The sequence below is a fragment of the Pelophylax lessonae genome (genome assembly GCF_965119305.1).
Source record: "Pelophylax lessonae genome assembly, chromosome: 5".
NCBI classification, from domain to species: domain Eukaryota; kingdom Metazoa; phylum Chordata; class Amphibia; order Anura; family Ranidae; genus Pelophylax; species Pelophylax lessonae.
Genome location: NC_138772.1, coordinates 286,241,275 through 286,254,322, shown reverse-complemented (window position 1 = coordinate 286,254,322; position 13,048 = coordinate 286,241,275). Strand labels below are relative to the sequence as shown.

General features: G+C 44.8%; 1 protein-coding gene across 1 annotated transcript in view; it reads right to left on the bottom strand.

The window, feature by feature from the left end:
- Positions 1 to 13,048, bottom strand: part of MYO10 (myosin X) — a 312,628-nt gene that overhangs the window by 109,944 nt on the left and 189,636 nt on the right. The window contains exons 12-14 of the mRNA XM_082257742.1: positions 12,727 to 12,873; positions 11,374 to 11,474; positions 659 to 725 (exon numbers count right to left, since the gene is read on the bottom strand). Of these exons, the coding sequence (XP_082113868.1) occupies positions 659 to 725; positions 11,374 to 11,474; positions 12,727 to 12,873 (315 nt within the window). The remainder of the gene's footprint in view (positions 1 to 658; positions 726 to 11,373; positions 11,475 to 12,726; positions 12,874 to 13,048) is intronic.

Genomic DNA, 13,048 nt, shown 5'->3' with positions numbered 1-13,048 from the left:
CTGACTTACTGACATGGAACTAGCATGCAGATTACAGAGTAAATTCAGGGTGAAGTCAGGCCCCCTGCTCTGCACACTTGTTGCAAGACAGTATCTCTGAAAGTTTGCCAGACATCTAGCATTTTCAGAGTTGGCACTTGCAGCCTACATAGTATGTCAGTACAGGACTAAAAGGCCATAAACCTCTAGAAGTTTTCCTAAACTAAAACTACTAACATCAGTATGTTTTGAAGGTGGCTTTGGTATATGTAGCTAAGATTAGATATCAGGAAATGTATTTCTTGCTACTCATGATACCAGCCTTATGTTCATAAATTTGAATAGGCTCCTAGACATTTTAAATATTTTTTTCTACAACTGGCATTCATAAAGCTTTTATAACCAGCACGTGTTTTAAATTGTCCAGCTATTTATGCCATTTAAAAAAAAAAGAAAAAAAAAATAGTTTTGACAATATTTTGTATAATCATATAATTGTATAACAATTATATGGCCTGAATTGTTTAACCTTTTCCTAACTCTTTACCTTCCCATTTGTTCTGCGTTATTTGGTATGTATGAAGCGTATTTGATAATACCAAAGCCCCTTATGTGTGCTGGTGAGGCATATGTCAGAGGTGTTTTAGTGAAGTTAAAAGGAAGGTAAATCTGAACTTACCTTTTCTATCAAATCCAAGCATTCTCCATTATCTGTCCAGTCTATGGCTTCCCACATGAGACCCTCTCTAAGAGAAACACATTGTACAAGTTAATATATATTATTTATCTGAAGAAAAATTGGATTTTTGACTTACTGTAAAATCCATTTCTCTGATGTTCATTGACGGACACAGCTCCTGATCTTCTTAACCATTGGGTTATACTGCCCCCTACAGGAGTAGAACACTAGGCAGAAAAAAAGTCTGGCTACCCCTATGGACAGTCCCAGTCTCTGCAATAGGTACTCAGTTTTGTTACAAGCAGTGTCAGAAGAATTACAACTCCACAGAGGGGTGTGTGCTGTGTCCGTCAATGAACATCAGATAAATGGATTTTACGGTAAGCCAAAAATCACATTTTCTCTTTCGTTCATTGACGGATACAGCTCCTGATTTTCTTAGCCATTAGGATGTCCCAAAGCAGTATTAAACATGAGGGATGGGAACAATGAAAAATAAATTCCCAAGGCTAACTATAGCCAACCAGGTAAACAGGGGCTCAACCAAAACAACTGGAGAACATCTTAAAAAAACAATACACCCTCAAAGAGGACCAGGTCCTCTAAACAGCAGTCTGCAAAACCTTGCGGCCAAAGGAAGCATCCGCAGATGCCAACACATCCACTTTCTAGAACTATAAGTATATAAACAGTAAGAAAGCGAGGCCAGAACACATTGGCCCCATAAAAGACGACAAAGGAAATATGGCCACAGAGGACAGAGAAAAGGCGGAAGTGTTAAATAATTTCTTCTCTTCAGTTTTCACAAAAGAATCGGGGGGCTACACTTACCCAGCTTGTAAGGCTAAACTAAATAATGCACCTCAGGAAGTACCGCCATGGCTAACAGAAGATAGACTTAGAACTAAAGTAGAGAAACTTAACAAATAAATCACCGGGACTGGATGGCTTGCACCTGAGGGTTCTTAAAGAGCTCAGCCAGATGATTGCCAGACCATTATTCTTGATTTTTAAGGATAGTCTACAGACAGGTATGGTGCCAGCTGATTGGAAAAAAGCCAACGTGGTACCAATATTTAAAAAAGGGCCAAGATATATCCCGGGTAACTATAGGTCGGTCAGCCTAACATCAGTAGTCTGCAAGATTTTGGAGGGGATGTTAAAGGACCACATACAAGACTTTAGTAATGAAAATGGTATTATTGGTAGTAATCAGCATGGATTCATGAAAAATTGTTCTTGCCAAACCAATCTATTAACCTTCTATGATGACGTGAGCTGCAACCTGGATAAAGGTAAGCCTGTGGATGTGGTGTATCTAGACTTTGCAAAGGCCTTTGACACTGTTCCCCACAAACGCTTACTGTACAAACTAAGGAAGGTAGATATGGACCATAGGGTGAGTACCTGGATAGAAAACTGTCTCCAGGGGAGAGTCCAGAGGGTGGTGTGGGTGTGGAAAGTAGGGTCCCCCAATGTTCTGTCCTGGGACCAATCCTTACAAGCGGATCTGAACAAAATAATGGTATGGGCAACTACATGGCAGATGAGGTTTAATGTTGAAAAATTTAAAGTAATGCACTTGGGCGTCAGAAACACAAAAGCAAGCTACTCACTGGAGGGGAAACCTTCGGGGTGAGTCTAGGATGGAAAAGGACCTGGGGGTACTGGTAGATAACAGGCTTGGCAGTGGCATGCAATGCCAAGCCCGCTGCTAGCAAAGCCAACAGAATACTAGCATGTATAAAAAAGGGGATTCACTCCAGAAATAAAGATATTATTCTCCCACTATACAAGACTGTGGTCTGGCCACATCTGGAGTATGCTGTCCAGTTCTGGGCACCGGTCCTCAGGATGGATATGCTGGAACTGGAGAGAGTCCAGAGAAGGGCAACAAAAATAATTAGGGGAATGGAGGGCATCGGCTATGAGGAAAGACTACAAGCACTGAACTTATTCTCTCTGGAGAAGAGACGCTGATATCAATGTACAAATACTGTACTGGCGACCCTAGCATAAGGAACAAACTTTTCAGAGAAAGGGAATACAATTAGACACGTGGCCACTCACTAAAACTAGAGGAAAAAGGGTTTAACCTTAAAATAGGTAAGGGGTTCTTCACTGTCAGAGCAGTAAGGATGTGGAATTCTCTTCCACAAGCAGTCGTATCAGCAGGGAGCATCGATAGTTTCAAAAAACTATTAGATGGGCACCTTAAAGACCACAACATACAGGGGTATACAATGTATGGTTAACAGCAAACACAAACACATCATAGGTTGAACTGGATGGACTGATGTCTTTTTTCAACCTCACAAACTATGTAACTATGTAACTTTGTGAAAGTGTGCACCGGTGACCAGGTGGCCGCCTTGCAAACTCACTGACGCCTGATGACGGAAGGCCCAGGAGGCATCGAGCATACGAGAAGAGTGCGTCTTGACAGGGAAAGGAGGAACCTTACCCTTGATGGAATAGGCCTGAACCACCATCTGTCTGATCCATCTGGAAATGGTCACAGGGGAAGCAGACAACTCTTTCCAAGGCCCATCGGTGAACACAAATAGTGAGTCTGATTTCCTAAAAGACTCCGTAGCTGCCAGGTACATCCTAATTGCCCAGACCACATCCAAGGCGTGCAAAGCAATGTCCTTTTGGATGTTTTGGCCTGGGACACAGGGAGGGCAACACAAGGTCTTCATTCAAATGAAAATCAGAGACAACCTTTGAAAGGAACAATGGACAGGGGCGAAGAACCACCTTATCTCTGTGAACCACCAAGTAAGTTGAACGACAGGATAACGCCACCAATTCCGACACCCTGCACGCAGAGGTGATAGCCACCAAAAAGGCCACCTTCTGGGACAGCGTAAGCAGGGGAATCTCCGAAAGATTCTCAAAGGGAGGCTTCTGGAGGACTGAGAGCAACAAATTGAGGTCCCAAGGTGGTAACAGAGACTGCACTGGAGGTGCCGGGGGGGGGGGAGACAACTCCCTGAAGAAAAGTATGCACCAGGGAGTATGTGGCCAAGGGCCGTTGAAAAAAGACCGCTAAGTCCGACACCTGTCCCTTGATAGTACTCAAAGCCAGTTTCTGCTCAACCCCCTATTGAAGGAAGGTCAAGATCCAAGCCACTGAAAAGGAGCAAGGATGAACTGCAAGAGACGCACACCAAGCAATGTACGTCTTCCACGTACGATGGTAGATCTTCCTAGAAGTAGATTTCCTAGCTTTTAACAGTGTTGGAATCACAGACTGAGACAAAGCTCTATCCATCAACAACTGGCATTGAACAGCCAAGTAGTCAAAGCCAGCGATTGTAAAGCAGGATGAAAGATTGATTCTTGGGACAGCAGATCTTCCCTGAGAGGAAGCTACCAAGGAACGTCGGCGACCAGCCGCACCAGATCAGCGTACCAAGCCCCGCGAGGCCAGTTCGTGACCACTAAGATGAACGGAATGCCTTCAGCCTCTATCCTGCATAGAAGTCTTAGCAGAAGCTTGAGTGGAGGAAAGGTGTAAATCAGATGATACTGAACCCACAGGGTCACCAGTGTGTCTGTGGCGTCTGCCAGAGGATACCGTGACCGAGCCACAAACCTCTGCACCTTTCTGTTGAGCGGGACGCCAACAGGTCCACCTCAGGAATGCCCCCAAAGGAGATACAACTGATGAAACACCTCCGGATGAAGGGACCACTTCCCTTGGTCCAACGCCTGCCGACTGATGTAATCCGCCTACCATTTTTCCACCCCTGAAATGTTTACGGCAGAGAGAGCTGGAACGAATCATTCTGCCTACCTTAGAACGCAGGCTACCTCCTGAGCCATCAGGACACTTCTTGGGTGATTGACATAAGCCACGGCCATTGCATTGTCCGATTGAATGCCCACTGGACATCCCTGAAGAAGATCCGTCCAATGTTCCAGGCATTTCAAGAGTTTCAAGACATTGATTGGTAGTCTGGACTCTTCCAGTGTCCAGATCCCCTGAGCAGAATTTTTGCAGAGGTTTGCCTCTCCAGCCGGACAAGCTGGCAACTGTGGTGACCAATGTCCAATACAAGGGGAGGAAGGATTTGCCCAGCCGAAGCGCCAGAGAGCGAAGCCACCTTATCAGGCACTCTATCGTTCCCCGGCTCAGCTGGATCTGATTGTCCAGAGACTGTGGAGTCTTGTCCCATTTGGCCAGAATCTCCCTGTGCAGGGACCTCGTATGGAGCTGCACAAATGGAACCGCCTCAAAGGTAGACGCCATCAGTCTGGAGGGATGACCATCTGCTGGACAGCAGAAGACGAAGCGCAGCCTGCAGTTTCTGGAGTTTTGTGCAGAGGAAGGAGCACTCTGGCTAAGGCTGAGTCCAGATTAAGGCCCAGATAGTCCAGCTTTGTGGACGGAATCAGAGTAGACTTCTGAAAATTTAGAATCCAGCCAAACTCCCTCAAAGTCCGTATAGTAATTTCCAGGTTTTCCACCAAAGCAGTAGGAGACTCCGATCGCAGAAGGAGGTCGTCCAAGTAGCCCAGTACCGCAATCCACCACTGGCGTAACAATGCCAGCACCTGGACTAACACTTTTGGAAGACCGGAGGAGCAGGGGCGAGACCAAAGGGGAAACTCATAATGCTCCTCTCCCGCTGCAAAGCAGGGGAAGCGCTGGTGACTGGCACATGTTGGAATGTGAAGGTAAGCATCCTTGATGTGGATAAAGGCAAGAAAATCCCACTGATGCAGGGATGCCACCACCGTTCTAATGGACTCCATTCTGAACTTCTGCATCCGCACAAAGCAGTTCAGTGCCTTGAGGTCCAAGATTTGATGCACCTGGCCCTCCTTCCTGGGAACTGTAAACAGGTTTGAGTAAAAACCCTGAAAAAGTTCAGATTTCGGAACCAGGACAATCACCCCTTGAAGTAACAGGTCATGTACCACCCCAAACAGACCCTATAAGCGGGGACAGGTGCAAATTGGAAGGAAAGAACCTTGCCGGGGGGGGGGGGGGCGGGGGGTAGGGGTAAGAGCACAAAACTTGATCTTTTAGCCGGACCTTGTGACTTTGTGGACCCACTTATCTTGTACCAGGAAATTCCACGGGTCCGGAAACCAGCGAAGACGTCCCCCCACCCCCAATACGGGTAAGGGCGCACCTTCATGCTGAAGGAGCCTTGTCCAAGGGTCTGGATGAGCCCGCTCTCAACTTGCCAGACCAAGTTCGCTTGGATCCACCAGAGGAGGCCCTGAACGGCTTTGATCCCTTGTCAGTCGTCCATGAGCTGAGAAGGATGGCCCACGTCTACGACGAGGGTCCTTGCTCTTAGTAACCTGCAGAAGAAAGGTACTCTTCCCCCCTGTGAGACCCTTAAGGATGTCATCCAGGGTAGCTCCAAACAGGCGATCTCCTTGAAAAGGAAGATCAGTCAAGGCCTTCTTAGAAGTTTGGTCCGCAGACCAGTATTTAAGCCAAAAAAGACGCTGAAGGACCACTGCTGAAACAGAGAGCCTAGCGACTAGGGGAGTTGCATCTAGAGGCATCAAAGATAAACACCAGTTCAGCAAAGGCAGGGGGGAGCTGCTCCCCCCTCCAGGTCACGGCGTAAAAGCTTAGCCCACTTGGTCAGAGCGATGCCAGTGCAATGGTAAATACTCGCCTCAGTGCTGAACCAGCCAGGGTGTACATATTGTGGGCCACAGCCTCCACCTTCCTGTCAGCCGAGTTCCTAAAGGCCGGGGACTCTTACACCGGAACCATGGTTGCTTTGTTCAATCTGGAGACCGGAAGGTCCACCGACGGTGGAACAGTCCACTTCTTAAGAAGGAACTCCTCATAGGGGTACCACATAGCAAATCGTTTAGGGACCACAAGGGGACGTTTTGGCTGTTCCCACTTTTTAGCCACAATTCTGTCAAAATAGGCGGGGAAAGGAAACACCTTTGCCGCTCTGGATAGCTTGTGAGTGCAAAAGGGAACCTGCGCCTCCATTGCAGCTTCAGCTGCGTCCTTTATTTTTAAGGCATCATGCACAAATGCAATCAGTGCATCCACCAGTGTCTTTTCGTGCACAGATTCAGAAGTGGAGGAATCATCCTCACTATCTAAGAACTCAGGGCGCGTGGTTGCAGACCCAGCAGAGTGACCCACGTCCACAGCGGCTGAATCCGATTCAGGATCTGAGGAGACGGATGAGGTAGGGGAAGGCAGGGGGTGCTTTTTGCTAGCCAATCGCACAAAAGCCACCTTCACCTGGGACACCAAGGACTCTAGGACTGCCGTCAGTGCATTGATGGATGGTTGGGACACGGAGGGCCCCGCAGCTTCTGAGAGGGATTAAGGTGGGGAAATGTGCTCTTAAGACTCCATGAGTCAATAGGGGGACCCCACAAGAAAAGGTGTGAAAACACTGCTAAGGGACACCCCCACCGCTCCGGCAGCACCACTTGGTCGCCAGTAACAGAGCACCTAATCGATCCTCAGCAGAGAGGGAGAGGACCCCACCAGACTCACCACCCAGCAGAAACAGGCACCTGGAGCCCCCAGGTTAATCTGCACTCCACGTGCGGCGATCAGTAAGTGAAATGATCCAGGAGTCATCACTAGAGAATGAGGAGGGGCTCCCACCACCAAAATCGCCGCCCACACGGCTCCAATGTCATGGCCGACGCTATTTTCAATGGCAAACCACCGCAAAATGGCCACCAGACAACACATACATGGCCGCCGTGCATTAAGCACACAGGCTACGGCAAAATGGCAGTCCCATGCTGCACCACAAGGCTCCCAGGGACACTGGAGTGATCCCTAGGCCTCAGAAAACAGGACAGGCAGGAAGGGGGGCCCCTGGCAGGAGCCCCACCAGGTACAGCCCCCCCCACAGCCGATTGCCCGGTCGCCGGCAACGCACCCCCCGCCCTCATCGCCAGCACAGTAACCCACCCCCACCCCAGGCGGTGGACTAGGCCACCCCACAGCCCCAGCGTCGGTAAGGGGGTGGGGGCGGATGGGGGCGATACTGCCCACAGTGACCATCAAACAGATAAGGGGGGTGCCTAAGGGGAAGGAGGGGTACCCAGGGGTCCGACTGTCCCATGGAGGGGCCCACGTTCACCTCAAAACCCTCCAGGGGGAGAGGAGGGACAGTCACTTACCATACCAGGAAACAGACGGGCACTGCTCCACACAGAACCTCTAGATTATCCAGCCCATCGCCCAGTCCAGCAGTTAATTGTAGATCTCACAGAAAAAAAAAAACAGGAGAAAAAATCTATCTAAAAAAAAAAAAAAAAATTGCTAGGACCAGAGATCCCAGCAAGGAACTAGGTCCTTACTCCCGACTAGGCAGAAAAAAACCCATAGCAGAGAGAGGGAGTATACCCTTTGGGACTGCCCATAGGCATAGCCAAACTTTTTTTCTGCCTAGTGTCCTACTCCAGTAGGGGGCAGAATAATCCAATGGTTAAGAAGATCAAGAGCTGTGTCTGTCAATGAACGATAGAGAAATCTATGTTTTAAAAATGTTTTAGATAAATGAGTGAATATGGTATAATAATGATTATTTGTGTAAATGTGTTAATTAAAATCCTTGCTGCTGTGTTAAAACATTAACTACTTTTGTACACAGTGTCAGTATCAAAAAGTTTTGAGACCAGTTTTGTAACACGCCAACAGATGGCAGCACAAGGCTGCACGCACAGTCACAGGGAGCACTGATCTTCATAAGTCAGTGTGCCAAAAGACATTGTGTAAATTCGGAGCTGTGCAGCTGGTGCTATTCTGACCATGTGCGTCACCACATCTGCTATTTCATCATGGACAGCAAGTTAGAACAAAGAGCAAGCGTGAAATTCTGCATGAAACTGGGCAAATCTGCCACACAGACGTTTGATATGATTAAGCAAGTTTAAGGCGATGCTGGAATGAGTTAAAGATCCAGCTCAGAGGTTGCCGTTTTTACACCATTGGAGAGATCCAGCGCAAATAGCAGAAGGTGCTTACCACGCTTCAAAAAGACTTCCAGGACACATTCCAGAAGTACTTTTTTGTAAACAGAGCTCGTCTTTAAACTTTTTGATACCACCTTGTGTATACAGGCTGTAGTAGTGCAACACAGTGATGAAGATTTACTGTTCTTTTCTCTCAATTCCTGTTTGACAGCTCATACTGAGTGAAGACAGATTATCTCCTTCTCATCTCAGCAGGCAATCAATAGGGCTGCACAGCTTATGTTAGATATTCGATTTTCAGATAAGACACTAGACGGCAAATTTATTCTGTAGATGAAATAGAATCAAATAGAAAGATATGGAATAGCAAGTAATTAAAAACATTTAAGATTTATATATATATATATGCACACACACAATGGTTCTTTAAAAAGTTTCTGCACTTTTTATTTGTTATACGTTTTTGCAGCCATCTTCACAATAGCGTGACAGACTAGTCACATGACAATCTCAGACTAATCCTCCTGCCCTCACTGTTTCCAACGAAAAAACAAAAGTGCAAAAACTTTTAGACCCCTCGTATATTTATATATGACTGCGCACCATGCACAAACAAGGTCCATAAAGACACGGATAAGTGAGTTTGGGGTGGAGGAACTTGACTGGCCTTCACAGTCCTGACCTCAACCCAACAGAACACCTTTGGGATGAATTAGAGCAGAGACTGCGAGCCAGACCTTCTCTCCAACATCAGTGCCTGATCTCATAAATGCCCTTCTTGAAGAATAATCAAACATTCCCATAGACACACTTCTAAAACTTGTATACAGCCTTCCCAGAAGAGTTGAAGCTGTTATAACTGGAAAGGGTGGGCCAACTCAATATTAAACCCTATGGACTAAGATGGGGATGCCATTAAAGTTCATCTTGAACCAATCTAACTATGTATATACCATACATGGCTGATGCCCCTGGAAGCTGGAAATCACTGGACACCGCTACTCCGTTGATCTCCACTTGCTTCCAAGTCCAGCATGGCTGCCTTACTGTATAAGAGGTTGGCTGCCATTCACAATATGCTTTGAATTTTCTGAATGAATGCAAAACATTCTCTGATTGGATGAGGTGTTGAGGTGGGATGGTGACTGAACAGAAATCTAGTCACTGCTGTAACCGCATTGTTTATTGAAATTGGCTTTGTGTTCTTTACAATAAAAATATTTTTATGATTTTAATCAGTTCCAGGTTTTGTGTTTACAGTATACTGTATGTTCCACAAAATTTGAAGTACCATGGGCGTATGCTGTACATCTTGGTCCTTCTATGGGCGTATGCTGTACATCTTGGTCCTTCTATACTGTCATGGCTGTTCAAGCACTTTTATTGGCAAGACCCATAATCAATTAGGATGCAACAATAAGCATTATGTTCTAAAATGTGTTCCCTCTCTCATCTTTTGAGTTCTTCTGAACTTTAAAGTAACTGTTTCCATCTCCCAAACTAGGTGAATTCACAATAAAAATTACATGCTCATCTTTTCATTCAAGTCGTTATTTGCATTAAATTGCCCAGCTTGCCGGTACCCGAGAATGCCTGCACTTAATTCAGACTGCCATTTTACTTAGACTGATGGATTAAAAGAGCCACTTTAATATTCAGGTAAAGTGAACACAAAAAAGACTTCCTAAAAGGGGAACTGAACTGTGAAAACTGTGCCCAACAAAGGCAGGGAGAGGACAAGGAAACAGTCATCAGGAAGTAGAGCTTCCCGATGAGGACCTGTTGATTGGTCGAAACTAATCGAGACTTGATCGCGTCGTGAACCATTTTCGCCTATGTCACTTTCGGGGCACTGAATGCCTGCCCGAAAAGCCGCTTATGATTGAACTGTACACATCAGGTTCCAAGTTAATGGGCACCATAAAATGAGAGTGTAAACCATTTTAACCTTTTTGGAAAATACATTTTATATTGATTGTATTAAGCTTTGAGTACTTCCTCTCTATGTCCTTTGCCATATATCACCGTAATTAATATTACAAGGTCCCATATGCATTGACATCATCAAGAGGATTGTCCCCCTAAAATCGCAGCTGACCCCACTAAAGATAGATGGTGCGATGAGTGTACATCTATGTGGGGCACCTTGAGCACGGTTAGGGTCAAGCACTGGAAAATTGTTCTTAGAGCACGAGCCCATTATCACGGGATTGAACGATTGAATTCAGCTGATTATAAACGGACTATGATGTAGTATATTGAGTATTGACATACTAAGCGCGGTGTCCTTTTCTTTATTCATTAACTGTATTGCTATTCTGCATACAATTACACTGCAGCCAATACTACACATCTGAGTCCACATACACTTATATTTATGTGTCACCAATTTTTTTCCTTCAGAGCAAAGTTTGTTGTTTAAATTTGAGTCATCTGTATTGTCTGTGCTTTGCCAGCAGCTTATTTTTTCCCAAAACTGACTTACCCTGCCTTGTTCTGCACTGTCTCTGTGGAGGCAGACGTCTTGGCAGAAGCAGAGCATTACTTCCTCATGTCAGTACCTCCAGAAAGGATAACAGTAAACAGCACAGTAGTGACATTAACAAATCTCACTCCAAATTTCCTGACACTAGCAGACAGAAGCAGGAGAGCCTCAGCAATCACATTGCAGATATAGAGTTAGGAGGCTGTAATTTTTTTTTTTTCAGTTTTACTTTAAAACAATCAGTCTCATATTGCAGAAATTGATTTCCATGTAGTGAACCACATGCACTTACCTGCTGTACTCTAGCTGCTCCAATGAAAAAATGTGCTTATTAAAGTATTCCTGTAACTTCTCATTGGCATAGTTTATGCTGAATTGCTCAAAGCGATTGACCTACAACAGAAAGGAAACATGTCAATCAAATAAATGAAAACGATGTAACAAGATTTCACTCATATAAATGCATGTACATACAGAATATTTATCCAACTTGGCAGGCTAAGCCAGACCTTAAAGGCAAACATTTTTTTTTTTTTTATGGATAGGGTAAAGCTAGGTTCACACTTCTGCAGGTGCAGAAATGACTGCATGTAAATTGTGCACTGCACAGCAAACACGCACTGCTTAGGAGTGGTAGAGTGCTATGCGGTTTCCCTGTGGCTGTATTTTTTGAAAGAAGGAAATGTTCACTGTGTTTTGTATAGGCATAGCAGCCAATTCAAATGAATGGGCTGCTGTGTCTGTGCAAATGTGGATGTTGGGAAACCGGCATAGTGTAACCCTTGCCTTAGAGGTAGGGTTATAACACCTGTCACATTTTATTTTTACAATCTTTGTCTATTGTGAAGATTTCCTTTCACTTCCTCTCCTATGCACAACTAATGTACCTTATTTGTACCTGTTGAGTTCTAATTTTTCTACTGACAATTCTCAATAAAAACAATTGGAAACTAAAACCTCCATCACAATGTTGTACAAACAAGGGCACACAGGTCTAAAATAATGACATTAGAGGATACAGATGTAAGACTTTTGCCTGAAAGACCTTACTCTCTAACAGAATAATGAAAAAATACAACAGATTAGGTGAATTTAGTCAGAAAATTTGTGTTCTAGAAGGAAGTTTATAAAAATAATATGCAATACTGTGGATCAAAAATGTTTGGCTTTCTAAAAAGGCGGAGTTTAAAAGTGCACAGACCTATCAGCATGGTGCATGTTTGTGGGCCATAAACAGGTTGTTTTTTTCTTACCCGGCCACTGGGCTGAAGGAAAAAAACAAACTGATTTCTCCGTTCAGCCTATTTGTATGTGAATCCCCCACTGGGACATTGTATTCTGCCAGTGGCTCCCAATGCTCTCAGAATACACAGATCAGCAGCTGCAGCCATTAATCTGGAAGAATCTAAAATTCTCCTTTGACAGAAGTCATTCAAATGAACAACTTCTGTCAAGTAGAGGTGGCCATACACTGATCAAAATTTGGCTATTCCCCACTGAACCGGCAAAGTTTGATCCATGTATGGCCAGCTTAAGTAAAAGATGTAGAAGAAGCAGCATTAAAGAATTTCTGGAGGTTAAAGAACTGGTGTCCAGAGACAAAGAGATAAAATGTTTACACACTTAATTCACAGACATGCATTACCTCAAAGTTTTCGAATCCAAAGATATCCAGAATGCCAACTGATTTAAAATCATCTTTTCCTTTTATCCGACTATTAATCTTCTTTATTACCCATGTAAAACACTGTGAGTAGAGTGCCATGGCCACTGAATCTCTGCTATCTATAGCCTGGGATAAAAAATCAAAAAATATGTAAATTTTAAAATTTTCCCAGTTAGTTGAGTTTAGAAGTAAAATACCAAAATAACTTTAATGGGAGTAAATAACATTATAGGCCCCTTTCACACTTGCATGACCTGAAAGTCGCGTGACTTTGACGTGACTTGAAGCAATGCAAGCAGTG